This window comes from Thermothelomyces thermophilus, chromosome 6 (genome assembly GCF_000226095.1).
Source record: "Thermothelomyces thermophilus ATCC 42464 chromosome 6, complete sequence".
Classification (NCBI taxonomy): Eukaryota; Fungi; Ascomycota; class Sordariomycetes; order Sordariales; family Chaetomiaceae; genus Thermothelomyces; species Thermothelomyces thermophilus.
In genome coordinates this window covers 2,920,632-2,944,968 of record NC_016477.1, presented here as the reverse complement: position 1 = coordinate 2,944,968, position 24,337 = coordinate 2,920,632, and the positions used below count along the sequence as shown (strand labels likewise).

Below are 24,337 nucleotides of genomic sequence, written 5' to 3'. Positions count from 1 at the left end.
GTACGTTAGCGCTTAAGGGACGAGTGCGGGTGGGCCTCATGTCGGTCTCGCCGAGAGAACCAGGTCACGAGCCGTTGGGCTGGGAGACGGTGCGCCTCTAGGATGGCGGCAGATAAGGAGCGCGACGACGGGGGTACCTGCTACGAATTTAAGTGTACGCTGGCCCACCGCTCGTCGGGTACGACAAACTTAACCACCCTTATTTCATTGCTATAAGTCCGTGCTCTTCATTCCTAGCCTGCAGATGCATTCACAGACGCCGATACAGCTACCTACTCCCTCTACGGAGCACGGACAAATCGGCAACTTAAAAGCTTGTCCTGAATGGCTCGATGAAATCGATGACCCCGCTATCCGAAGGAAGTTGGAGGAGGTCTTGGAGGTCTTATACGGTCCTACCTAGTCTACCACTCCCGAGCCGAACTATGAAGTCGCGACACGTACGGAATTGTTAAGCGAGTCGCGCAACGATTCCGAGTAACGCCAGGGCACTCCATCCACTTCTACAACCCTGAAAACCGAGAGAATGTTCCGCCGGGAGCCTATAAGGCTACGATAGTATATACCCTCAACTCCGGCAGATTTTCTTCCATTGACACGGTGGTCATCGGTCCCGGTTCTCACTAGTCGCGGCAAACATTTATACTTGCCCCTTGGGGAGAGCCTATCATAGTCGAAGTCAGCATTAGCTGCGGGGAACAACAAACTTAGGGCGGGATAGCCTGTTCTTCGCGAACCAGAGCACCGTTGGCACCACTCCGTGGCATTAGCGAACGGGGTCAAAAGAGGCAAAAATCCGACTCCTGGAACGACTATCCCTCGGCAGCGGATACAGACGCGCAAGAGATGTCAAGCGCGAGAGGTCTCTGAGGAAGGCTCGGGCAGGCGACCGGAGTTGGAGCGGCATTGCCATGTTTTCGATGTGTGGTGTTCATCGCCGCTCTCCCGGCTTCCCTAGGACGTCTGTTTTCAGAGTTAGAACATCATGGCTTGTGTGTTGGGCGGGCTCTGGGAGCTCGGTGGTGGTTCACCTCTTTGAGTGTGCATAGCGCATAGAGCTTGATCAGACCATGGAAGTAGCCAAACAAGATGGATACCGGCAGGAATATGATGTCACGAGGATTTCTGCGAAGCAGCCCAGCCAGTTTTACCACTTTGGTGAAGCCGAACATGAACGCGACCTCTGCCCCGAGTAGGATGCGCCGGTTTCTAGGCTGCCAGTCTTCTGTACACCACCAGCACGTGAAGAGCAAGAGCAGGTCGACCACAAAGGCGAGCGAGGTGAAAGTGGCAATATGCAGCGCGTACGTGCACTAGGGCTGTTGGCTTGAAAGTTGGTGGTCGGTTAGCATGGCGCGAGGGAAAGGGGGGGCTAACGTACGTCCAGACGTATCTCTCGTGCACTAGGCTAGTCCAGTTGCTCCTCTAATTGCTCCTTGCCCAGCGCAAACACTGGTATAGGAACTTCGTATCGTTCTCGAGCGTCGTCTTAATCTCGTACTCAGGCTAGTACTGTATCCATGTTTTCCACTGGTAGGCTACGAGCCACCGCGTTATAAAGTTGTCGTCGTCGGCATTAAGCCTACACCTTCCCCATTTCTCGTTCTTGAAGCTCCTTAAGAAATCGTAGCTCTTCAAAATCTCGGTGCGGTAGGCGCCCGTACGGCCGGACATGCATGACGTGCCGCCGTCGATGTTGTGCGTTGCTGAGATCTCAAAGTTACGTCGCTCAATGTACGCGGCCCCGAGCCAGTTAAATATACGAGTCGCGGCGCCCCCGCAGACGACACGCTTCACCCGCTGGCACGTCCCAACTCCGCCCATCCTATCATCCTCGAATGGCGCCAGCAACCACGGCATCAGGGTTGACGGCTACTCTACATCGTCGTCAGCTATGACCGTGATAGCCGTCTTGACGTGGCCTCCCTTAAGTGCTTCGCAGACTTGTAGGCGTTTGTTTGCCTTGTCAACGTACAGCACCTCGATGGCAACGGGGGACGTGTGATTCGGCATTTGCAAGCTTGTGGCCACACGACTCAGGGCCTGGTGCTTGTTCCATGTGGTCACGAGTACTAGCTTAGCCGGATTACAGGCTAGAATGCTCTCGAGGGAAGGGCGCAGATTCTCCGGGTGATTGTGGATGGTCGGGATGACCACCGTGACATCCTCGGATGTGTATCTTGGCTTCTCCAAGTTTGGAATTATAGACTTGTAACGCCAATGGCTGACGCAGTGAGCAAGGAGCCGCAGATAACGATGAAGCCTAGAAGAGAATCAGACAACCTGGAAAGCTGCAAGGAAAACGATTACGCCGCACGCAGGGACCGAGGCACGCTGGCCTCAGCTGGCAAAAGTACTATACCACAGGAGCGTGTGAAAGAAAGCCCAGAATTCTGTTGAACGGAGAAAATCGAGCCTCAGAATCATACTGGCCATTAGGTACTGCGGAGAGACTAAAGCGAAACGACAAGGAGCCGGCAATTGCTGCGCCGGATGAAACGCTCTTTTTCTCTATTCAGGAGAGGAATCCTGTAATCTGTGCAGTTGCAACGCCTGCTTCCCTTTCTCAAGGATGTCAGAGGGGTATACAGAGGACCGTACTCTCCAGAGAAAGAGGGAACACGTATTATAATAATCCCGCATATAGCGGCGTGATTTCCTACTTGGTGTACAGTTCTTAGCAGCCAGTGATACTCGGCCGCCGTCACCTGAATCATCAAGGTTCTCGGCTATCCTGGGGCTGTGTCTAATAAGTGCGGTATGAATTTGGCCGTTGTTGCTGCTTCTACGGAAGTCTAGTCCTTGAAATACTCAATCTCTTAAGCGTAATACGGAGTTATCGACCTACATCCGCTGATCAACCTCGCTCTAGGTAGGAAAGTTAAAGACATAATACTATTGTAAGTTGCTCGGCTAGGGGAGTACCCCGTCTTTGCCTCGTCTCCTGGCTTTCCGCTCTATGCCAGTGCGCTTAGGCCCACCCCGCCCTATGGCCTGGCCCGATCTTGCTACTCTTCAACCTGATCCGTCATCCTTAGGCTCCTTCTCCTCCGCAATGTCATACAAGAGCGCAGGGGCCATTCGGCCCCGAATTTCGCCTTGGTCGGGAACCGAAGCCGCACGCGGTCGTTTGCCCGGCGCAGCCGCGCTATCAGGCGTACGCGGGGGTCGGATCTCCAGTCGAGGCCTCTCCCCTTCAAAGTTCACCCAATCAAATTTGCTATCATCGACCTTCCTGCCGCGCTCTAACACCTGCGACAAAAGATTCTACAGGTATACATAGTCCGGCTCATCGTCAAAATCCAAGTGACGAACATACCAAAGACATTCGGAAAACTCCACCGGGAAGCCAGTGCATATATCCTCAATCGTTATCTCTTGCTTCTTCTGTTTGATTCGATCGTTTTTCTCTTTTTTCGGCGCCTTGATCCCTTGCCACAGCAATCTTTCCTACAGGAGATATAGCTACATATAGCATAGAGACTCGAGGTCATCTCGTCGAGATTGCTCCCGCCTAAGGTATATGTAGATGCTTATATACTTTGCAGTACCTAGGAGCGGCGTGCCTTCGCGGTAGGGGATGTGCAACTCGGTTTTTAGGTCCTTGTAGCGGTTGGCTATGCCAAAATCGATAAGATGTACTATATTAGCAGTTAGCGTTCCCGGCCTCCCAAGTACGAAATTATCGGGCTTGAGATCTCGATATACAATGCCTTTCGCGTAAACACGTTCAACTACACCTAGCTAAGAGGTATGTTAAATACTGAGTATTTCAGGATTAGCATATATATATACTATACGCTTGGCTAATATGACTACTGTCTTGACTGTAAACCTCCCCTCGCGTTCTGCAAAGATGCTCTCTAGCGACGGTCTAAGATGATCTATCACAAGAACGTTGTGAAAAAAGATAGGGCCGAAACTATAGACGCGTAGAATACTATCTACTTGAGTTTTGCCGCGATCAGTGATCACTTGGTAAGTACGATACTCGTCTTTTAGCTAAAGGGTTTCGTATCTCTTTAGTTCCTAGTTTCAGGGTAAGTCTCCGCAATGCTGTTAGTCGACATACGCTACGTACGAACTTAATAACTACAGGTATCTCTCCTAAGATTTTCGTACCAGTATAAACGACCCTGAACGCCCCTTCGCTCAGCTTGCTCTAGATGTAGTACTTGTCGTCTCCTAGGGATACTACGTTGCTTTTATCGGCAGAGTAAGCGGCATCATTAGCGTCCAGCGATATCACCAGAGTAGCGGCCTCGTCAGGCATATTGTACAGAGAGACAACTTGAAGCTTGCGTCTAGGGTGTACGGAGGTAGGAAGTAAAGAGTACAGGGGAGTAAAAGGATGACGAGAAATAAGAAACTGGTGGAGTATTTGACTGAGGGCCGGACGGATGTGACCTGTAACGAACCAGTTCTAACAGGCGCTTTCGTTTTTACTATAGTAGTGCAGATTAGGCCCTTATCCGCGTCTGTTTCAACCGATAGCGTCTAAGATTATTCCTAGTTAGCTCTGCTCTGTCGCGATGATTAATCTTCACCGCCAAGGGTCCCTTGCGCCCTCGGAGCTTGGAGCGCCCCCTTTCACCAACCGCCCACAGAGTAGGCAGCCGATACCCCGGGGAAGCGCTCCGTAAGGGTCCTTCACCGCACTTAGCTGATACACCACTTTCGAGCGCTCCACTTACGGACCCCCCGAGATGCTTAACCAAGATGTACAAGGGCTGTTCAGGCGGACTGGCAGTCTGATCTGCCTGACGATCGCCTCGCCGACATGCGTTATGTACCTGGCATCACATCCCCCCACTCCCGCACTGAGTGGATAGTCTCACTCTGGACTAATACAAATGCGGTAGTGCAGGCTAACGCGAGAGACGGCATAGCGCTGCGCCGTTTCCAAGGCCGTAGTCGGCAAAAGACAGGCAGTGCGGCGCTAGGGATAAGCGGCACATATGGTAGGGTAGTGCAAAGACGAGGGAGGCGGCGCAAAGACGAGGGAGGCGACGCAAAGACGAGGGAGGCGACGCAAAGACGAGGGAGGCGGCGCAAAGACGAGGGAGGCGGCGCAAAGACGAGGGAAGCGTCGCAGTATATAAGGCGGCGTAACGACGGGAGCAGTCCGATGCCAAGCCCCTGCCGGTGCCGAGCCCGTGTGCCAGACTAGACGCCAAGCAAGCCCGGGCCGTGCCAACACCAATGAATATCGTCGTGCCATTGCGCCTAGGGCAGAACCAAGAATTCGAATTGCAGGGAATAGGACTGAACAGAAAACTATACACACTATTAGAAAGTTAACGACCAGGTTGATAGTCGGAATCCTCCCCTTTTAGGCCCGTAGTCTAACGCCGTAAACCCTCTCTACATGGCTCTTTGGTTCAGATGCTTGAACTCCAATGCCTCCTCCCTGCACTTTGGGTGGTTACACAACATCCGTTTCGCACTGCCCAGCTACCGCACGTGCTTCCTATCAAAATGGTCGTACATCACCGCCGGTCGGCAGTACTTAAACGTCCTTTCTTTATAGGACAGAGTTTCATCTCCGATACAAAGTAGGCATTGCTTCCTGTCTATCAGAAGCGGAAAGGGGTCCAGCCTAGGAGACTCGTCCTTTACCGTGACGTCGGCCTGCGCCCTCCGTCGGATATAATTCCGTCTCGCGGTCTCTCGCTTGCCGCACAAGGAATCCATAAGCTCAACCGCCTAGATGCGGAGTTCACGCAGCTCTATACCGCTCAAGTCATCCGGCTGGCTACAGAGGATCTCGGCGAGCTGAGCACGTTCTGGTATCTGTAGGTCGACAATCGGCTCAAGGTATTCCTCCTCTTCCTCATCCTCATCCTCGCTGGCCTGTCTCTCAATGTCCCAAGTCGGGCGGTTGTAGAAGTAATCTGCCCGGTACCCTTGCCGGATCCTCTTCCTACGCTGCGCCTCCTTTGTCGCGATCAACGTGCCGAGCTTGCGAATCCGCTCCTCGTTTTCTATGCCTCTGATGCGGTATCGGCCGCCTTTGAGATGGTTCCTCTCCGCCTTTAGCGCCTCGATCTCTGGATTAGGTGGCATCATCTCCCAGACCTCATTGGGAACCATATCCTTCCTTGCGCGGGGGTCACGCATGTGGCCGATATGCGAGAGCATCTTGAGCAGGCTGTCCTCGGTCGGCTCCTCCAGGAACGCGTTTTGAAGGTGGAACGTAATTTTCTCGTTGATATATGCGTTGTTGAACGTGGCCCACTTCGGGTCGTGACGTATCATCTGATCGCGTACAGCATCTGAGGCGTTGCCTGTGTGTTATTAGAAGAAGGCTCTCCTAGGCAAAGAAGGAATATACCGTTTGCCGTATTTGCTGCCCCCCTGCGGAAGTCCTTTGGCTACACTGGTTTCTCTTCTCTAGCATCGAGCGATTGTCGCTCTATGTCGTCCCTGAGCTTGTGGTATGGAAGAGGCCGATACTGTTCATCTCCTGGAGCGGAACTGTCGTATCGCGTGCCTGGGAGCGGCTTAGGAGACCGAGACAGGGAGCTCTTGTTCCTCGGCTTGGGTTTATTCTCTGAAGCAGGATCGCCGTACCGGCGGAAAACAGGCCGCTTAAGCCATTCCTCCTTCCAACGTAATGGAGTACACCGCACTGGTCCCCTGTTCCTGACCTGAAATACGGCTCTAGCACTGGTGAGATTCGACGCTTGGAATGCGCCGTCCCGCAACGCCAGGCTGATAATGACGCTGATGAAGCAGAAGATTACTCTCCTACTAGGAGTAAAGAAAAAGATGGTCCTAAAAGGTCGATTGTCAGTTTCGATCACAAAAAGGAAATGTGCGGTCACGCGGTCACGCGGTCACGTACGGCTTGGGCTTGTTGTCTGCCCCCTTGTGGTGTATGAACTTGACTGACATTGCAAGGACATCCTCGCCGGTTTCCGGGTGGCGTACGACCATCAGCAGGATGTCCTCGTAACAGAGTGCCTTTGGACGCCCGCGGCTTACTGTCTCTTGTGAGAGCAGCTCTTCAAGCACCCTGGAATGCTTATCGAGAGCCTTGTCATCGTCTTTGTCGTTGGCGCTGATTGTCGACAGAAGTGCCGTCGACTCTGACAACAACAAATCGTCGACGAGCCGAGGGAGAAAGAAAACGCGAGGGTCGTCATTTTTAAGGGCTTGCTGCGCCGGGTGCCGAAAATGGATGCCATCTCAACTCTTCAGTTCCTGCGTTTGAAACCAACTGACCATAACCGCGATAGAGAACGGATTGGTTGGTTGGGATTGGAGACAGGGGGTGGGGCTCAAGTGCATGTGCGGTACCAAGTACCTGGCTGTGACACAGCGCGCCGCACTGTTGAGGCACCCGAAAATGGCAGCCTTGCCTAGCCAAATTCGGCAGCCAAAATAGCAAGTTCTCGACTTAATCCGTAATCATAGATTAGATAGGCGGGGCAGCGCACGGGCGCAGGTGTGACAAATCTACCTCGCCCGGGCGCAGACCCACTTGTGGCTCACCGCCCGGCAGTAAAAAGGAGGATATCCTTTCGCCGAGGCATACAGAAGAGGGCAGGGTCTGGGGCAAATCCTGGCGACAGCTGGCGATCACAGTGTCGCACAGTGTAACCGTAGAATCGGTAACCAATCGAATTAATCAAATGACTCGCCTCTGTCTGATTGGCTTGGGTCCTATTCATCTCCGCAAGCGTAGGAGTGAACTGCATAGTATACAAATAAGTGTAGGAGGGTCATTGCTCGGATATAGCGTTTCCTCAGTTGGGCGTCGTTTGCCCTTGAGAAGGATGACAGACTTCGACGCGTGCCAGTCGCCATGGTCCGAGATCGGGTGGCCGCCGGGCTGGTTGACGCCTCGATGGGGTTTAGCGTCTGGAGAAGGATGGTCGTGTCCAGTGTGAAAGTGGTGGCCGATGCGGCAATGTGGTTGGAAGGTAAAGGTGAAGGTGGTCGGGCTGAGAAAGAAAGAAGGAATAGCCGAGAAAACAGAGGAAGGGGGGTTCGGAGAGATTAAATAGCTATCGGGAGCCAGATTCGTAGTATACCCTGCCTCGAGCTGTTGGAGATCGGAGATAGATTCTTCCGAAGCTGGCCGCATCGCCCTGTTAGTAAGGGCGAGTCCACGGGCTGGGCGAAGGCAAGGTCGTCGTGGCCCAGACTAGACACGCTGTAGGTATCCGTAGGATTACAGCTTCCGCCCGTGCCGGAGATACCGCATCCATCCCCTAAGATCCAGAACATGCAGCTGGAGATCGAAATCCTGAACCAGGAGCTCGCCACCGCGCGGCGCCAAACTGGAGAAATGGAGCGCCAGGTAGCCTTGCTCAAGGTGGATATCCAGCACTACAAGCGCCAGATCAGCCGGCAGAATCACCTCGTTGCGCAGATCGCCAACACCATCAAATTCTACTCCTCGGATTCCCGAGTCGAGGCAGAACGCACCCAACACACGAAGCCGGCCCCGCCCGGAGATAGAACAGGTGCCGAGGCAGGATAATGGGTGGATTTGATAGGACAGGGAGGGTTTCGCGGAGGGTTTCGCGCTGCGTGTATTCTATATGGTACTGGTGTTGGTTCGAGGGGGACTGTGCTTTTCCCAATTCCGTTAGCCTTGTTTCCTTTCTCTACAAAATTGTCCCCCCTATTCCTCTCCATGGGGCATCACCTCTCTTTCAGATACACTGAGTGGAGAAACAAGCCTTCGAACACTAACCTTCCAAGTTTGTAGGAATGTAAGAATTAGGTACTAAATGAAGAATCCTAAGCCTCATTATTGAGACAGAGCATTTATTTCTTTAAAGAGGTACGCCGGTGTCGTGAGCAGAGAGTTTGTCGGCTTGCTATGGCAATCGCCCCTGTTGCTTCAAGTCTCCCCAACCTAGCGAGGCAAGCGTAATCGACCTTTTACTAGCTATAGCCGAGCAAACGATAACACTTCCCCTAAGACTTAAGATAGCTAGTACTTATAGGCCTCTCCTCCCCCTTTTTCTTCCCCTTTTACCTGTACTTTCTCCCCTTTTTCCTTCGACTCTATCATTCTCTTAACCTACCGCCCTACGTCATCGGCCGCCTTCTTCGGCTTGCCCTTTCTTTTAATCATAAACCCCTGTAGCTCCGCCGGGGAAAAGACACCTGGTGGGATTTGCCGGGCAAACTTCTCTGCTAGGGTGTTAAGGTTAGGGGCGGTCGGGGTAGGGACGGGGGGAAAGGGGTTGGGGTCGTCTGTGCTGTCAGGCTTGTACATGCGTACAAACAGCTCGCGGGCCTGCTCCTGCGTCGCGTTGGTGAATCCTATCTGTATATCAATACGGCTGGGACGAATCAGGGCCTCGTCAAGCGTCTCGGGCTTGTTGGTGGTCATGATCAGCACGCGCCCTTCATGCGAGGCGACGCCGTCGATAGCGTTGAGCAGGCCCGACAGCGAGATGCCCTTGTTCTCGGACGCGTCGCCGCGCTGGTGGCGCTTGAGCTCGCGCGCGAGGTCCGAGACCTTCCAGTTCTCGGACGACTTTTCGTCGGCGTTCGGGTCGTCGGTGCGCTTGAGCCCGGCCGTGTCAATGTCCTCGAGCAGGACCACGCACCGGCGCGGGAGGGAGGTGAAGAGCGCTAGAAGATCTTCTTCGGTCAGGGAAGGGTCGAGCAAGGAAATGACATAGATGTCGAGACCGAACACGCCGGCGAGGGCAAACGAGAACAATGTCTTGCCCGTACCGGGCGGACCATAGAAGAGATAGCCTCGCCGAAGGGGGATGCTACGGTTAGCGTACCAGCGTAGCGTAGCAGGGTGCAGGTATTCGTTTATGTCCGAGAGCACCTAGATCTTTTGCTCGTCGTCAAGAACGACGGTGTCTATCGGTCGAATGGGGCGGTGTGTAACCTGCTGCCAGTTGTTCCGGCGGCCTTTGCGGATGGCCTCGGGTGCTGGCCGTCGGATGGTAGTCTTTGCCTGGTGGGTAATGTAGAACTGCTCCTTGCAATGCTTTAGAAGCTCCTTGAGGGGCTCGGGAGACCGGCCAAAGCACGAAAGAAAAATGATCTCCTTGTCTTTGTATTGGGGTATGCCGAAAGGCCTATTAGCATCGTATAGCGACTCCTGCTTCCTGTGAAGTCGGAAGTACCGGCCCCTGAACCAGAAGCCGTGTGTGCCGAGGGCGGGCGTAAAGCGAGGGGCAGCTTTGGTCTTTTGGGTTAAGAAGTTGAGATAGGCATTGGAGCCATCGGACGAAACGCGCTTAGTTATAAGTCCGGTCCCGTCTTTGTCATCCCAGACACTATTAGATACCGTCTCGGCTGTGAGAGAACGCGAGTTGACCAAGCTTGGTTGCGAGGCGAACCATTTGATCAACTAGAGGTAGATGTTGTCGTTGCTACTGACTTCGATACTGGCCATAAAGTACTGTCGAGCCAGCGAGTGGAAGCTGGAGTACAGGTAGATCCAGAACTTTTGAACGGCCTAGATGAACCCAAAGGCGCTCAGGGGGTACGTAGGGTCGAAGCCAAAGTGGCCCCCAACTATGTTATAGAGTACCATCAGCAGCTTTAGGAGTAGGTTGAATTGAGGCCCGAGAAGGAGGGTAAGAGTCTCGAGGACGTCATCTGGAAGATGCGGGAGCCAGCTGGTTGTCGAGTTGTTGGCCTCATGCCTGGTGTTAGCCGCAGAGGCTGGCAGGGCGCCTTGGGTCAGGTTGCCTAAGTCCATCGATGCTCTGCGGTAATTATCGATAAGGCGACAGCGGGACGAAAGTCGCAATAGAAGAACAGGCAGTGACAGAAGCGAACGAGCGCAACGGCATATCGCGAAAAGATTCTGTATTCAGCAACGGGTAGGAAAGATCTTTATACACAGAGCCTCTTAGAACCCCGCAGCTCAGGCAACAGGTCACCCAACTCCGACCGCCACCTACAGCCCTACGCACCTACCTTGACGGCGCCCGGCTGCTTGTCGCCTGCATGGGTGACCCTACAACGCTAGCGGCCGTAAGCCTCATCACAAATGCCCACAACAGCGCACCTTCCCACCGCCTCATCCTTGCCTTAAGACGGCTACGTGGTTGGAGGCCGGCCGAAGGGGCAGATGATTCCTGGTTCTCAAGGAGTGGTGATCGAGCTTGCAGATCCCTGGAATTCCCATGCAGCTCGGACATCGTCTCGGCTTTGAGGCTGATTCCTGTCTAGCCATGCCCCTGTGGTGGATTTTGGTGGTACCATGGATGATGAAGCATGTGCTGGTTGGTCAGGCTCGCTAGGGCTCGCAGAATTAGAGGCAAACCACACAGTTCCGCAAGGTGGCGGCAAGGCTTTGCTACGGCAAAAAACACTAAATACATTGTCGCCATAAGAGTGCTTCTATTAAGGGCTAGCAGTGCGGCGGAGACTGCGAGACCAAGTCATCCGGCAGGCAGAGGCTACAACAAGACGTAGCTGCACGAAGCCTCCAGGATCGGCGTCTCGGCTTCCTAATGAAGGGGAAACCTCGGTTTCCGCCCAAACTTGGTTTCCGCCTAAACTTGGTTTCCGCCCAAACTTAGTCCGTTTCCGCGCAAACTCAAAATTCCACTTAACTTATTTCCGCCTAAACTTGGTTTCTGTCCAAAACCAGTCCTCCGCCTACTGCTCTTCTAGAACGGACGGGAGCGCTAGCCGCGAAACATGCTCGATAATGTCAGCCGATGCGGATGAGCTGATATTCCGATACGATAAATTTGATCAGTTGAGGCAGTTTGGGATTAACTCGGAGTATGAGGTGGATCTGGACTTGTGATTCTAATGCCGGTAATTGCTGGGTGAGAGTGTCCGTAAGATCTCAGGGGTAGTAAACAATGCAGGTTACCTAGGCAATTGTGTGAGCCGTGCACGTGCTTCCCAATAATTGATCCTTACCATTCTGATTCCTCCGTTTAGACCCACCAGGAGGACCACCACGGTATCCAATCAGGTCTCAATGCGTGACATCACCTATTGCGAATCACGCCAAGCTCCATCCCCTCAACATCGCGCTCCCTCCTTTTCCTCTTCCACGTCCACCGCCACGAAGCGACCCGGCCTCCCTAGGGGGCGATTGAATACGGTCGGGTGAAGTAGGCAGGCCAAGGTTGTGTTGTTGCTTTTCGCCGTAAAAACGAGCAAGGCTTTTTGCGTGAGACGTGAAGAACGGTGCGTGCACAAACAGCCGTCCGCAGGTGAAGGATCGGTGAGCTAGGCGGTGCCGCTGTCAGGGATCTTTGATGTGGTTGTGTTAACAAGGTCCCCCCTATAGCGATTTCCCGGCTCGACCAGGCTTAGTGTGAGGCGATCATTTATGAAATTATGTATATACACACCTTGACTTGCACATTCTCGGGCTGGATGCCTTGCTGTACACGAGCCTTCATGCTTCTGTGACAGGCAGCGGCATTAGTTGCGGAACCCAAGGTGCCGGGGCCAGCCGAGCAGAGATACAAGGCTTGCCAGGATATTGATCAGGGCTCCTAAGTCATGGTTGACCGTGTTGGGAGACGGCTGCTTGATTTTGCACGGAGATCAGTGGCGCATGCCGACTTTGCACCAGCTGCAGCCGCAGACCGGGCTCCCTTTTTCATGCCGATGCGGCAATCGCAGCCCGGACGGTGCCGCCCAGGTTGAGGGCGTGGCGACTGATACACCTACCCCTCCGTTTAAGACTGCGAGTCCATCCCTAAAGACGCTCAGTGGCATGATCAGACGTGGAAGTTGAGCTAGGAGTGTACAAGGAGCGGCTCAGCCGGTTGCATTAGCGTAGTTTTACATCCACCCCTCTGGTCAGCTTTTTGATCCAATTAGCAATCCACTTGCCCCCGCTTTTCTTCCTCACCCACTCTCTCTCGCCCAATCTCTCTCGCCCCGTCTCTCTCCCCTAGTCTCTCTCTCTCTCGCCCCGTCTCTCTCGCCCAGTCTCTCTCGCCCGTCTCTCTCGCCCCGTCTCTCTCGCCCAGTCTCTCTCGCCCCGTCTCTCTCGCCCCGCCTCTCTCGCCCAGTCTCTCTCGCCCGTCTCTCTCGCCCCGTCTCTCTCGCCCAGTCTCTCTCGCCCCGTCTCTCTCCCCTAGTCTCCTTGCCCAATTTCGACGCTGCCTCTATGGATCGGTTCGTCGAGGCTGCTAACGCGCTCTTAGACTGCTTCTGGGATAAGGATGTCGTTGCCGAGGCTGCCACGAAGCCTACAAAGTTCGATAACCAACTTGCTTAACTCGAACACCATGCTGCCGCTCGGAAGCTCCGTCGCCGGAAGCCCCTTCATGAACCTATTACCTCGAAGGATGTATAGCACGCCAAGGCTTTCGCGAGGCACATTTACAAGCCTGAGCCGCCGACGGAGAAGGGAATCGTGCTAGAAAAGCGGCTCAATTTGCGATCTTTAGATTATACACGGTTTAGCATCTTAGCAGTCCTCTACCACGTAGATGACCTTATCAAACTTGCAGCATCGACCTTCAAGGCGCTCTTGGAGGGGGTTGGGAAGATTGCGGAGTGGTCGACTTGGCCTCGTAACCCGGAACTCATTAACACCCTACGACAATGGAAACCGGCGCCCGCTGCCTTAGTTACCTTGAGCGTCGCCTCCGAGGTCGTCCAGCCACCGCCAAACCCCGTACAACCAGTCATTGAGCCTAGCGTGCCTTGCACGGCTCCGACCCGATTCCAGCCTGCTCCCCTGCGGGCCGCCGTCCCGCCGTCATCACCCGGTCCCGCGACGGGTGCCCCCGACACCGCTTGCACAGCTCTGCCGACCCGACCCCAGCCTGCTTCCCGATGGGTGCTGACATGCTCTTTTTGCGCCACGGTGGTGCGCCCTCGATGTGCCTGCGAGCACGCGACTGGTAAGCGCCCTGATTCTGCTTCCTTATCTCAGCTAATAAAGCGCATCTCCGACAGCTAGTACGACAACTTCAGCAAGCAGTCCGCCAGGTATAGCCTCGACAAACACCCCTGTGCCACCGCCGGCGAATCTTACCGCGTCCGATGCTCGGCCGGACCACAACCACCCCGCATCTGCCCTGCCGCCTACAATACGCCCCACCGCGCCTACCGACGCCACGCCGACGGCAGCGCTGTCCCTGGACACGGGGGCCCAGCCCGATGCCACTCCTACGGGCTCAGACGGTGTGGCCGAACCCACGGGGCAACCAAGAAAGCGGCCGAGAGTAGAGACAGACGCGTTGGATGGTAGGCCTGTCATACGATTTTCTTTCCGCCAAGAGCTGACACAGGTGATACGCGCCAGGCACTGCTGTTACTATACGACTACCCGCTCTAACAGGCAACTCCTCAGATCCGCATGCTGCTGTCCCGTATTACGGTCGGCCAAGCCCTGGTCAAACCCTGACGTCCCAGCTAGGCAGCACCGAGTCCCGGGGCCGACATCCTGGCGCAGTGGGTCCGTCAGCCGGACAATGCTCGAACGTTCCGCCGGACCAACCCGTTTCCGCTCCTCGGCCGAGTCAGCTCAGTGGCACTTCCGTCCAGCCTCTAGACAATGCTGACACTACGCACCCGATCGAGGGGTTTTCGGAATTGATACGTTACACCGTTTTGAGCACCTACTCGAGCGAACGTCTGGTCGAGAAGATTCAACATATTAACGGCAATATCAGGTTTGAGCATCGGTCAGACTGGTATCGAACGAGTTGGATAGGAGGGCTCTTCCGCATCGCCATGACTAAGAAGACGGCAGAGGAGAAGTACGCAGCTTAAGAGTATATGTCGTCATTGAAGGATATACGATTACTGATGCTAACTTTGATCTAGTGCTGCCATTTCAGAGACCTTCTTCAGAGATTGCGAGTCATCTTGAGAGTCTTTTTGCAAACCGGGGTCTCCTCGTCTCCATGCACCGTAAAGATGTTGGCGGTATTACCCCGGTCACCAAGGACGTGGAGATTCACTGGGAAAAGGATTTGTCTCTGCTCGAGCTCTCAAAAAGCTCCTATTTCCAAAGTAGCAGCTTGTATCGTTGTTTCTACACGTTATCTAAGCCCTAAACACCACTAGCCTTTAATTAAGTCTTCCTCTTAATATACTTGATTACAACCCCGTCAATAGCTAGCAATTCACCTTTGAGCTCGTCGGGCTTATATAGCCAGTTTCCCGCTTGCGGATGCTGCAAGCCCTGCTCGTTGACAAGCATTCCTTCGGACGCCACCTCTAAGTATATAGCCACCAGCTCCGAGCCCCTTGTAGTACTGATTTCAAGATCATGCTCTGTCACGCCAGCCTATCTTCAGTTAGTTAAGAACACAAACTAAACGGATATGAGGGGCATTACCCATCTAGCAGCCTTTTTCAAACCCTCATCTTGCGTCCCGATCTTGTCTGGCATCCTTGCTATAGACAGCGACTGTGCTGGGACTTTTAAACTGCGAGTCTTGGGCCGTGTTTGCGACTATCTGAGCTGCAAGTCTTGGGCTGGATTCGCGCCCGATGAAATTCCCTCACGACTACGGCGGGGTATTTTGGCGGGGCATTTTGTGTGGAGCGGGTGAACTGAGTACGACGGGACGAGACAGCCGAGTTGTCAGGTGACACAGGATCCCCTTAAGAGGGATCGGGCTGCACTGAGATCACGTTGTAAAGAGCGGACAGGTTATGGAGTCGTTCGTACGTGAGGGTATGGTGTTTAGAGTCGAAAGTCGGGCGCGCCTCGATGTCTCTTTGAGGTTTGAACGCAAGGGTGAAGCCACTCTTAGTCAAAAGTACCTTTGTTAGTGTGGGTCAAGCGAGCCTGTAGTCTACATAGTGCCAACCGATGTTCCGTATAACATGAAGAACAATGCGCGGACAAGGGATCGTGTCACGCTGTCAACGCACGTCACCGACTCGATCGGGATCGTCGCCTACAAAGCTCGTGCAGAAGATCAGTCCTGGCAAGCAGGGGACTCTGGAGCTGTCCAATTGCGGTTTAATACTGTAGTCTTATATGCTCGACATGCAGCTTCTCACTATACCATCCCCGAACCCCCCGACCCCGGAGTTTGGACAGCATCAAGTTAAACGAAAGTTCCCAATCTTCCCACTTCTTTTCCTTGCACTCTCCACAAACTCCTGGACGTTCTTCAAAGTCTATGACATTAGGTTCGCATCGCTTCTGCCCTCCCTTATAACTTTCGCACCAGTTCAATGCAGTCCAGCGGAAGTGCCCACAAGGATATTCTCGCTGCTGGCATTAGACGCGGATTGCAGTTAGGGTAGAGTGCTTACCTGTTTATAATCGCACATTGTTAAGTCTTGGGCTGGAGAGTGTATGCTGTAGGAGGATGTAGAATCTTGCAGGATGGAAGAGGAGGGAGAGATGGGGGCAGATATAGCACAGTCCTGTCCGTCTGCTCGCAGCGGCACACTGCAAGGTACCCGCGAAGCGCACAGGAGTCCCGGCCAGCCCCTGGCGCCATCACGAACACTGGTCAGTTGTGTATTCCGTCTTGCCGGCGTTCAGGTTTGGGGTCAGGGTTTCCGGAGACAGCCGTTTCCCGAGACAGCCCGTCGCCATTTTCGGAATCCTACGCGCGGTCCTGCGTGTTCAGTTGCAGACCGCCATGCCGTCGACCCTGGTCGACAAGGCCACATTGGTAATATATAGATCGTTATCTTAGCATAGTTCGTACGCGACTTGCAACACAAACCAATTCTTTTTGCTATCTTTAATCACACTCTCCCTCCAATGGACCCTTTCTATGGATTAAAGCCTACCTCGTAAGCCAGTCATGTTTGTGAAGCTCGGCTTGAATTAACATGTCTTTAGTGCAGCAACGGCGGCTGGGCATTTGCTGCGTAAGCCGAAGCCAGTGCGGAATCGAGAGGTACGACAGGAGAAGCCAACTGCTGAAAATGAGGGCGGCGGGACTCACGGTGGGCGGTTGAAGCCAATGGCAAATGTTGTGCCGATCTTGGAGGCCAAGGAGGGAGGCAAAGGGAGAGAGGGTGCTCTGAAAACTGGGGACCAGGAGTGAATGCCTGTCACAAAACAAAACTCTGTATGAGCAGCAACTGAGGCATAACCTACAAGACAGCGGGCCGTGATCCAAGACTGTACATCCCAAACCGGAAATAGACAGCTAGCCGCTTGCTGGGGATCATGGGAGACCGGCGAGAGAGCCTGGGCGAGCTACCCCACATGCATGCCAAGAATGATCCAGACAAGCCCACGATCGACCTGATTATACCTGCGCCTATAGGGTAAGGGAACTAAACACTTGGCGCCAAGCTGTTCCGGCAAGCTACCTGCATGAAGCCGTAGTGGATCCTTAATCAACAGCCCCTCGTTCTCGCAAGCCATGCCGCTGGCCACTTTGTGATCCGGGGTACAACCCGTACCTTGAGGTACCTGCGAGGGTTCCAGCACTCAGTGCGCCGTTCCTTGTTGGCAGGGTCACTTTGGAGTTCCAGCACCAGCTCGGCATCTGATGTGTTTTTATCTAGCGCCAAGCGTCCGTGGTTGTCTCGGCCGACATCACCCCCTTGCTTCTGCAGCCGGCAAGACATCAGTTCCCGACATACTGTATATCGCCATGCAAAGAGACTCGCTCCCAAGAGCCGTGCTTGGACGGCTGCCATCACGTATAGAGGGTCGCTCTTCGCGCCAACGATGACATGCAACGACCCCCATTCTTTCTTTTCTTGCGGTCCTCAACTCAAATCGGAGGGTCCCCGGTCCTAATCGACCTCGAGACCCAGGGCGGCACGCCGCCATGGAGGGTTAAGCAGGGACCCCTACCAACCCAGAGGGCTCCGAATCTTGTGTTATTGCTTGCTCCCCCAAGGCTTCCTCTGCTTCCTTTAGTTGTCTTGCTCTTTTGACAGCACTTACACCAAACCGTATGTAACCTCCAGAGTCCGCCATGATACCCGAGACCGCCAGCAAGCCTTCAGAAACCGAAATGGCCCAGGTTCTGTTGCCCGGCCGTTGGGGCCATACAAGATTTGCTAACGGTAGCCTAGACTCTGTAAGCCTTAGAGGCTCCTAACTTGGATGGGCAGGGAAGGTGGATGTTGGAATTCAAAGACAGAAGAATATGTATTCACGAGGAGGACTTGAAGAAAACGGAGTTGGGAAAGGAGGCGCTCAAACCCAAACCCTTCCCCGAGTCTCGTTGGCGCTGGGTAACCTGGCCTGAGATGGAGATAACTGTAGTGATAATCACCGAGGGACCAGATCGCAGAGTGAAGTTGAAGCTTGGAGACCGTGGAACACTCTATGTTGATGAGGAGGATATGAAGAGAACCAAGTTGGGAAAGGAGTTGCTCGAGCGCTACTACCCGCCTCAACCTTTGTGGCTTCGACTTTGGTGGCCTTGGATAAAGGCTTTAGGCTTTGACTATCTCCCGATCTGAGGATCGTCTTAGGGAGTTGATTTAGGGCGGAGGGCGAGGCAATGATGACGCTTGATCACAAAGTTGCCGCCAATAGTTGTTAGTCACTTGCGTTTCTCCTAGGCCTTGCCCTCTGTGAGGAGGACACGAAGTTGTTCATTTCATTGTGTGCCGTCTGAGGCTTGGAAGGGGGCCTCTCACTTCGGTTCAGCCATTTCGCCCTCCGGTGCCGTTAGACCCCGCCACTTAGCCATCGCTAGCGCCTTGCATGCCGGCCGGCTCCAGAGGATTGAAGCCCCTCTATATTGGCTCTGGGTTGTGGCGTCAAAGCTGCTGCAGGTCGAAGCGATCTCCTAAGCAGGGGTGGGAGTTACCCAAAAATAATTGGCTAGCCGCTGCTGGCAGTTGGCTGTATGTTGCGCCCCTTGCCTAGCGATCGGCCAACACCGCAGCCACATGCAGTCACTCGTAGGGATGCCGAGCTGGTGCGGGGAACCTCAAAATCAGCCTATCAGCAAGCTACGTAGGCGGCACGCCAGGCGTTGGAACCCTCGCAGGTGCCCCGGGGGATGAGGTTAGAAACGACCCCCCTGAGGCTTGAGGGGCCAGGCCCGGGGCGCTCACCTGGAAATCTCCATTCTTGGCCATGGCTAAAGTAGGGATGATGAAAACCGCGCTAATGAGCCCTTTGCAGGGGACGTGGCCAATAAATCGGAGAGTGGACCGGCATCCCCAGATGGCGGACGACCCTTGAGCAGGTATGCGCCCTATGACGCTTATTTCTGGTTGCGATCTGACTTGGATGGTGTGTTCGCGCGCTTCCCCTTCCCCCACGGCGCGAACAACTCTCCTGTACTCTTATTGTCCTTTTCTGCTCCTCGTGTTTACTGCTTCCCAGGTGATTTTGACAACGTTTTTGACATTCTTGCTGAAATTGGCCGTCACGATTCCTTTTGTGATGCTCTCTCCTCTTGGCTCAACATGGTAGGAGAGGACACTCCGCCACTCCCTGGGAATTCCTTACAGACTGATGCCCCAGAGCCGTTATGGGGCGATAGCACAAATGTTGCGACCGTACGTGTTTCCTCCTACCAGCTACGACTCTGCTGATAGCAGATATGTAGGACAACGAGTCAACGGTTACAAACCAGGTGTCCGGCGACAGTGACACGGACTCCGTACTCGGTGATTTGGTACGACGCCTTCCCCTTCCTATAGCATCTGGACTGATGATGGACCTAGGATGGACAGTCGATATATACATTGCCCAGCGATATACCCGTCGTCGAAGAGGAAGGTCGCAAATACTACAATCCCGACAAGTACCCACTGCCCAACGACGAGCAAGAGCAGGAGCGCCTCGACATGCTTCACGAGCAGTAGCTATTGTCATACGACAAAAAACTACTGCTCTGTCCTAAAAAGCGATTTCAACGTGTCCTTGACATCGGCACCGGCACTGGCATATAGGCTATCGACTTTGCTAATGAGCATCCGGAAGCGCATGTGATCGGCGTAGATATCTCGCCTATCTAGCCTAAAATGGTGCCTCGACTCTGCGAGTTCTAGATCGACGATGTCGAATTGGAGTGGACGTGGAGCAAACCCTTTGACTTCATCCACGGTCGTATGCTAAGTGGATGCTTTAAAGATCCTACGAATATCTTCAAGCAGACGTTTTAGTATATTACCCCTATAAATTCCTATTGCTCGACTAACGTTACGTACGCTAGACATCTTGAACCCGGCGGGTATTTCGAGGTCAAGGACATCCTCCTTACGCCCAAGTGTGATGATAGGAGTCTCAAGGGTGACTCCCACCTGCTCACCTGGGCAAGACTTCTTGCCGAAGCTGCTGACAAGATGGGCCGCCCTATCAATCTTGCCTCTTGGTATCGAGAGATGCTTGTTGAAGCGGGCTTTACGAATGTCGAGGTTGTTAAACAGAAGTAGCCTACGAACGGCTGGGCGAAAGACGGCAAACTGAGGAAGCTTAGGCTCTAGTCTCTAGAGACCTTTGCGAAAGAGCTTGAAACTATCTCTACGGCTTTGCTTAGGCACGGCCTAGGTTGGGGCCAGGAAAAGGTCTTGGTACAATGCGCTTGGGTCCGCAAAGAATTCCAGGACCCCTAGGTCCATGCGTACTTTCCTGTCTTTACAGCATTCGGAATGAAGCCTGGGAGAGAGGTCTAGCAGCGCTGCGTTTCCTACTTTCTCTCCTTTTCGATGTCTGGGAAGCCTTGTCCTGGGGCTAGTCCATCTGTAACTCGCTCCTTGTCATTTTCTTCTATGATTACCTTAGTTGGGTGGTTCTATACTTCTAATCATAAACCCTTCGTTGTCCGACTCCAGAGCGTCTATAGACGCCGATTTATACCCTGGAGTCTAGTGGCTCGGGCGCGTGGGGCTTCTATTTGCAGAGGAGTGATGCTGAACACTGGCGGATTGACACTCATCCCGCAAGTGTAACCTCAGTTAACAGGTCCTGTTACAAGCTACAAGAGGCGGCTGTAATCCGAAGACGACCTTGGAGGGTTATATCTATACATATACTACGCTTTTCTCCTTGTTTCGCTTGAGCAAGGCACTTGACGGCTCTTTCTATAGTACTGTACTAAGCTCTCTATAGTGAGGAAGGTCAGGTTGCAACTTGTATGGGTTTAGTGATTGCGGTCCGGGCGAGATAGGAGCCGCCTAGGGTATACAGGTCGTGCTTGAAGTTCCCCGGGCCAGTGAGGCAGCGTCGGCCTGGCGGGTGCGGTTGCACTTGTGGGGGTGGGATTGCACATGGTGGGGGTGGGTTGCGGGGATTATGGATTGGAGTGGATGGTGTAGAGTAACCAATCATCGGAGCTCGTACATAAACCACCTCGACGATCGCCCTACGCCGCGAACCGTCCCCACTCATACATGCCAAGACTTGTCCATGCTGTTCTGGTCAAGATCCACTATTATAGGGCCCGGGACGCTCACCCGGAGATTTCCATTCTTGGCCATGGCTGAAGTCGGGATGATGAGAATGGACAGGCGGAAAATGAAACTGTGCCTGAGAACCGCGCTCATGCCCCTCATGAGCGCTTTGCGGAGAGTGGACCGGCATCCCCGGATGGCAAACGACCCTCAAGCAGGTATGCGCCCCATGACGCTCATTTCTAGCTGCGACCTGATCTGACTTGGGTGGCGTGTTTGCGCGTCCCCTACGGCGCCAAGAACTCTCCTGCCATCTACGAATCCACCCGTTGCTTCTTTACGAAGCTGATTGGTCGGAGTTGCTCAGGAGGGAGTCACGGTCCTTGTAAAATGCAATCATTATTTAGCAAAATATACCGACGATTTTGCAATGGAAGTATGTGACCCGCCAGAACGAAAGCAACGGGGCAAGGGTGACGGCGCTAGCCCTAAGCGGTTTCCCTTGTTTCCGGGTAAGGGATCGTTAGCCTGTGTCCTAGCTTCCAGGGGGATGGCTCTTGACCGGCAAGGGAATTCAGGATTGGCAATATATAGCGAGCCGAAGTACTGACTTCGTCCAAGGACCATAAACCTCTGCCGCCCTGTTGGCTGATATAGCCCTCTCCCCTAGCCCAACGCCCCTCGGTCCTGTCGTCTTGATCAAGGCTCCTTTCTTCTAAGAGTTGTTACATTTATACTTAGGGCGAACTTCTTGTGTTTCATACTAACTCCTCATCCCGGGTACGAGATGGCCCCTGGGAATCTGCCTCCCACCTTCGAGAGCTGGGCCCGCTGGCCTCACCCTCAGCACGCCGCCATGATGCCTTATAATTGCCAGACCGCCGCCGCCGCCTATACCTAACGCCCAGAGTCGGCTTAGCACTTCCTTCCAGGTCCCTCTACTCCGGCCCTAGTGTCGTCCGCGCCCTTCCCAGCCTCGCCTCAGTGCTATATATCTGTCTCGTACAGCGGATACGACCCCTACGGCTAGCCGCTAATGCTGGATGCGCCTTTCAAGTCCCAGAAGTGCCTCGAGCGTATGCAACCGCGCGTTCTACCGGCGGAGCCTCGTGCCGATGGAGGGCTCCCCGGGGCTGCTGATACCTTGCCCTTCGTCAAGAGCGAGGTAAGATCGGCGTCTTCAGACTCGCCAACTCCTGAGACCGTTACCCCTAACGAGCGGGCTCAAGGAGCTCCTATCCATCAGTTCAATACGGCTATCGACACGCTCGTCAGGATCATCGAGGAGAAGCGTGACATTCTCGGCGCGCCAGACAAGGCAGAACCAGGGTGCGAGGGCAAAAAAACTCAGAGGGGCCGTGCCAAGGTAAAACAGAAGGTGTTTTACTGCGATGTGTGCTCCAAGCCGTTTGCCCAGAAGAACAACCTCGCAACCCACCAGCGATCCCACACTGGCGAGAGCCCTTATGTAAGGACCGTCTTCCCCTTTACGACCGATCCATCGTACTGACAATCAGGCCTGTCCTTACTGCCCCCGTCGCTTTACGCAAAGTGCCAACCTCAGGGTAGGATCTTTCTTCCCAATATATCATAGAGCAAGCAACGTCTTACATGTTACCATAGTCACACATCAACCGCCACACTGGAGAAATACCTTACAAATGCCCGCAGTGCCCTAAGAGGTTCTACTAGCAGTCGAACGTCAAAGCGCACATTCGTACACACATCAAACGGGATTTGAGAGCGAAGTAGATCTGCCGCTTTGGAAACTGCCAGAAGGACTTCACCGCAAAAGGGAATCTCAAGGTATATTTCTCCTAATGGCGCCCGCACCTAGTAACTATAACTGACCTCGATGTATAGAACCATCAAAATACCTACCATACCAAGGAGATCGAAGCTTTCAAGGCCAAGCTAGCCAACATGGTGAACCAGGATATGGTGTCCGAAGAAGAGAAGGAGATGGCGCGGTACGTCATCGAGGTACACAACCTAGCAAACAAGGGGATCAAGGGACGCGGCAAGGGCTGCAAAGTCAAGCGAGTTACACTCCTGCACCCGCCGCAACAGCACTCATTGCCGGCATCGAGCCCAATCAGCATCACGACAGCTAGCAACACCAGCACCATCCACTCAGCGGCCCCCTATCCCATGTCGCCCCTGCCCCACGGCCTTCCAAACATGCACACCCCGCCGCAACACCTGCCGATGGCTATGGAACACGACCACCAGGCTATCTACGGCCTCAACAACCTAGCCACCTACAGCATAGCGGGGCCGCCACCCCACACGGTGTTTGGTGGGCCGGTTGCCATCAGCACGCACGGTGTCCTTTATGCCCCCTATAGCATTCTGGACTCGGAACAGCTCAGATATGCTAGCAGCGTCGATGGCTCTACGCTGGTAATGGACCTGCCCTTTGGTGACAGGATGCACTGAGCAGTGAGTAATGTATAGTCTTTAAAAAGGGTCTTGGGAAGGCTGTCTGAACGTGATTTTGCGCTTCCTGCTTCAATATTTTTTTAATGCTTCTCTATTTCCTATTCGACTTCCAAACAGTCACTTGTTCTTTTTCTTTTAGTCAAGCGTGGAGGCTAAAATGTGTTGCGAGTTTATATCTGGGGAGGGCGGCTTTTTAAACTAACGTTTGTTATGGTCAACATGGTGGGAGGGGAGGTACTAGTCATACTAGTGGGAGGAATACCTGTTTCAGTTATGCTTGTTTGTTTTACTTTTGCGCTTGCGGGCTAGATGGACGGTGCGTATGCTCTACTATTTCGACTCTAGTTTAAGTGTTACACCTTGTTTCGAGTACCTTACTCTAATTGCTGCGAGCTCGGCAAGAAAATGAATTAATCTCTTCCCTGCTCTAATACCTTTACTCGCCGCTGGCTTCTCGCTCCCCGGGGACCTTCTACTCCCCGCTGGCCCACAAGGGGCGGCTGTGATCCGAAGACGACCTCGGACGGTCTTATCTATGTATATACTACACTTTTCTCCTTGTTTCGCTTGAGCAATGCACTTGACAGCTCTATAGTGAGGAAGGTCAGGTTGCAATTTGTATAGGTTTTGTGATTGCGGTCCGGGCGAGATAGGAGCTGCCTAGGGCTTATAG

At 53.7% G+C, this 24,337-nt stretch overlaps 10 protein-coding genes across 10 annotated transcripts; 4 read left to right on the top strand and 6 right to left on the bottom strand.

Annotated features, from left to right (window-relative positions):
* Positions 1-983: 983 nt before the first annotated feature.
* On the bottom strand, positions 984-2,436 carry MYCTH_97962 (glycosyltransferase family 2 protein; the record flags this gene model as incomplete). Its single annotated transcript, XM_003666211.1, has 4 exons — positions 984-1,313; positions 1,543-1,825; positions 1,877-2,263; positions 2,363-2,436. 4 exons carry the CDS (start codon positions 2,434-2,436, stop codon positions 984-986), a joined length of 1,074 nt encoding a protein of 357 aa, XP_003666259.1.
* An 831-nt stretch (positions 2,437-3,267) lies between these two features.
* Positions 3,268-4,273, bottom strand: MYCTH_97963 (uncharacterized protein; the record flags this gene model as incomplete). Its single annotated transcript, XM_003666210.1, has 5 exons — positions 3,268-3,445; positions 3,485-3,744; positions 3,796-4,002; positions 4,082-4,156; positions 4,199-4,273. The coding sequence occupies 5 exons, from the start codon at positions 4,271-4,273 to the stop codon at positions 3,268-3,270; spliced, it is 795 nt and encodes a 264-aa protein (XP_003666258.1).
* A 1,359-nt stretch (positions 4,274-5,632) lies between these two features.
* On the bottom strand, positions 5,633-6,489 carry MYCTH_2310784 (uncharacterized protein). The gene has a single exon (XM_003666209.1). The coding sequence runs from the start codon at positions 6,256-6,258 to the stop codon at positions 5,707-5,709; it is 552 nt and encodes a 183-aa protein (XP_003666257.1). The 5' UTR covers positions 6,259-6,489; the 3' UTR covers positions 5,633-5,706.
* A 2,551-nt stretch (positions 6,490-9,040) lies between these two features.
* On the bottom strand, positions 9,041-10,693 carry MYCTH_2112991 (uncharacterized protein; the record flags this gene model as incomplete). The annotated part of the gene is made up of 4 exons (XM_003666208.1): positions 9,041-9,808; positions 9,872-10,339; positions 10,370-10,412; positions 10,458-10,693. 4 exons carry the CDS (start codon positions 10,691-10,693, stop codon positions 9,041-9,043), a joined length of 1,515 nt encoding a protein of 504 aa, XP_003666256.1.
* A 2,604-nt stretch (positions 10,694-13,297) lies between these two features.
* Positions 13,298-13,872, bottom strand: MYCTH_2310782 (uncharacterized protein). Its single transcript, XM_003666207.1, has one exon. The coding sequence runs from the start codon at positions 13,770-13,772 to the stop codon at positions 13,617-13,619; it is 156 nt and encodes a 51-aa protein (XP_003666255.1). The 5' UTR covers positions 13,773-13,872; the 3' UTR covers positions 13,298-13,616.
* Positions 13,873-14,094: 222 nt separating this feature from the next.
* On the top strand, positions 14,095-14,992 carry MYCTH_2316343 (uncharacterized protein; the record flags this gene model as incomplete). The annotated part of the gene is made up of 3 exons (XM_003666206.1): positions 14,095-14,172; positions 14,317-14,687; positions 14,755-14,992. Coding segments are annotated over 2 exons (417 nt in total), but the record flags the coding sequence as incomplete, so codon positions are not given.
* A 1,011-nt stretch (positions 14,993-16,003) lies between these two features.
* On the bottom strand, positions 16,004-16,162 carry MYCTH_37027 (uncharacterized protein; the record flags this gene model as incomplete). Its single annotated transcript, XM_003666205.1, has 1 exon — positions 16,004-16,162. A coding segment is annotated over one exon (159 nt), but the record flags the coding sequence as incomplete, so codon positions are not given.
* Positions 16,163-19,293: 3,131 nt separating this feature from the next.
* Positions 19,294-20,265, top strand: MYCTH_2112989 (uncharacterized protein; the record flags this gene model as incomplete). The annotated part of the gene is made up of 5 exons (XM_003666204.1): positions 19,294-19,296; positions 19,339-19,386; positions 19,437-19,505; positions 19,555-19,691; positions 20,046-20,265. 5 exons carry the CDS (start codon positions 19,294-19,296, stop codon positions 20,263-20,265), a joined length of 477 nt encoding a protein of 158 aa, XP_003666252.1.
* Positions 20,266-22,594: 2,329 nt separating this feature from the next.
* Positions 22,595-22,908, top strand: MYCTH_27592 (uncharacterized protein; the record flags this gene model as incomplete). The annotated part of the gene is made up of 3 exons (XM_003666203.1): positions 22,595-22,690; positions 22,740-22,787; positions 22,846-22,908. Coding segments are annotated over 3 exons (207 nt in total), but the record flags the coding sequence as incomplete, so codon positions are not given.
* Positions 22,909-23,048: 140 nt separating this feature from the next.
* MYCTH_2310780 (uncharacterized protein) lies at positions 23,049-23,828 on the top strand. The gene has a single exon (XM_003666202.1). It carries the CDS (start codon positions 23,146-23,148, stop codon positions 23,659-23,661), a length of 516 nt encoding a protein of 171 aa, XP_003666250.1. The 5' UTR covers positions 23,049-23,145; the 3' UTR covers positions 23,662-23,828.
* Positions 23,829-24,337: the final 509 nt, after the last annotated feature.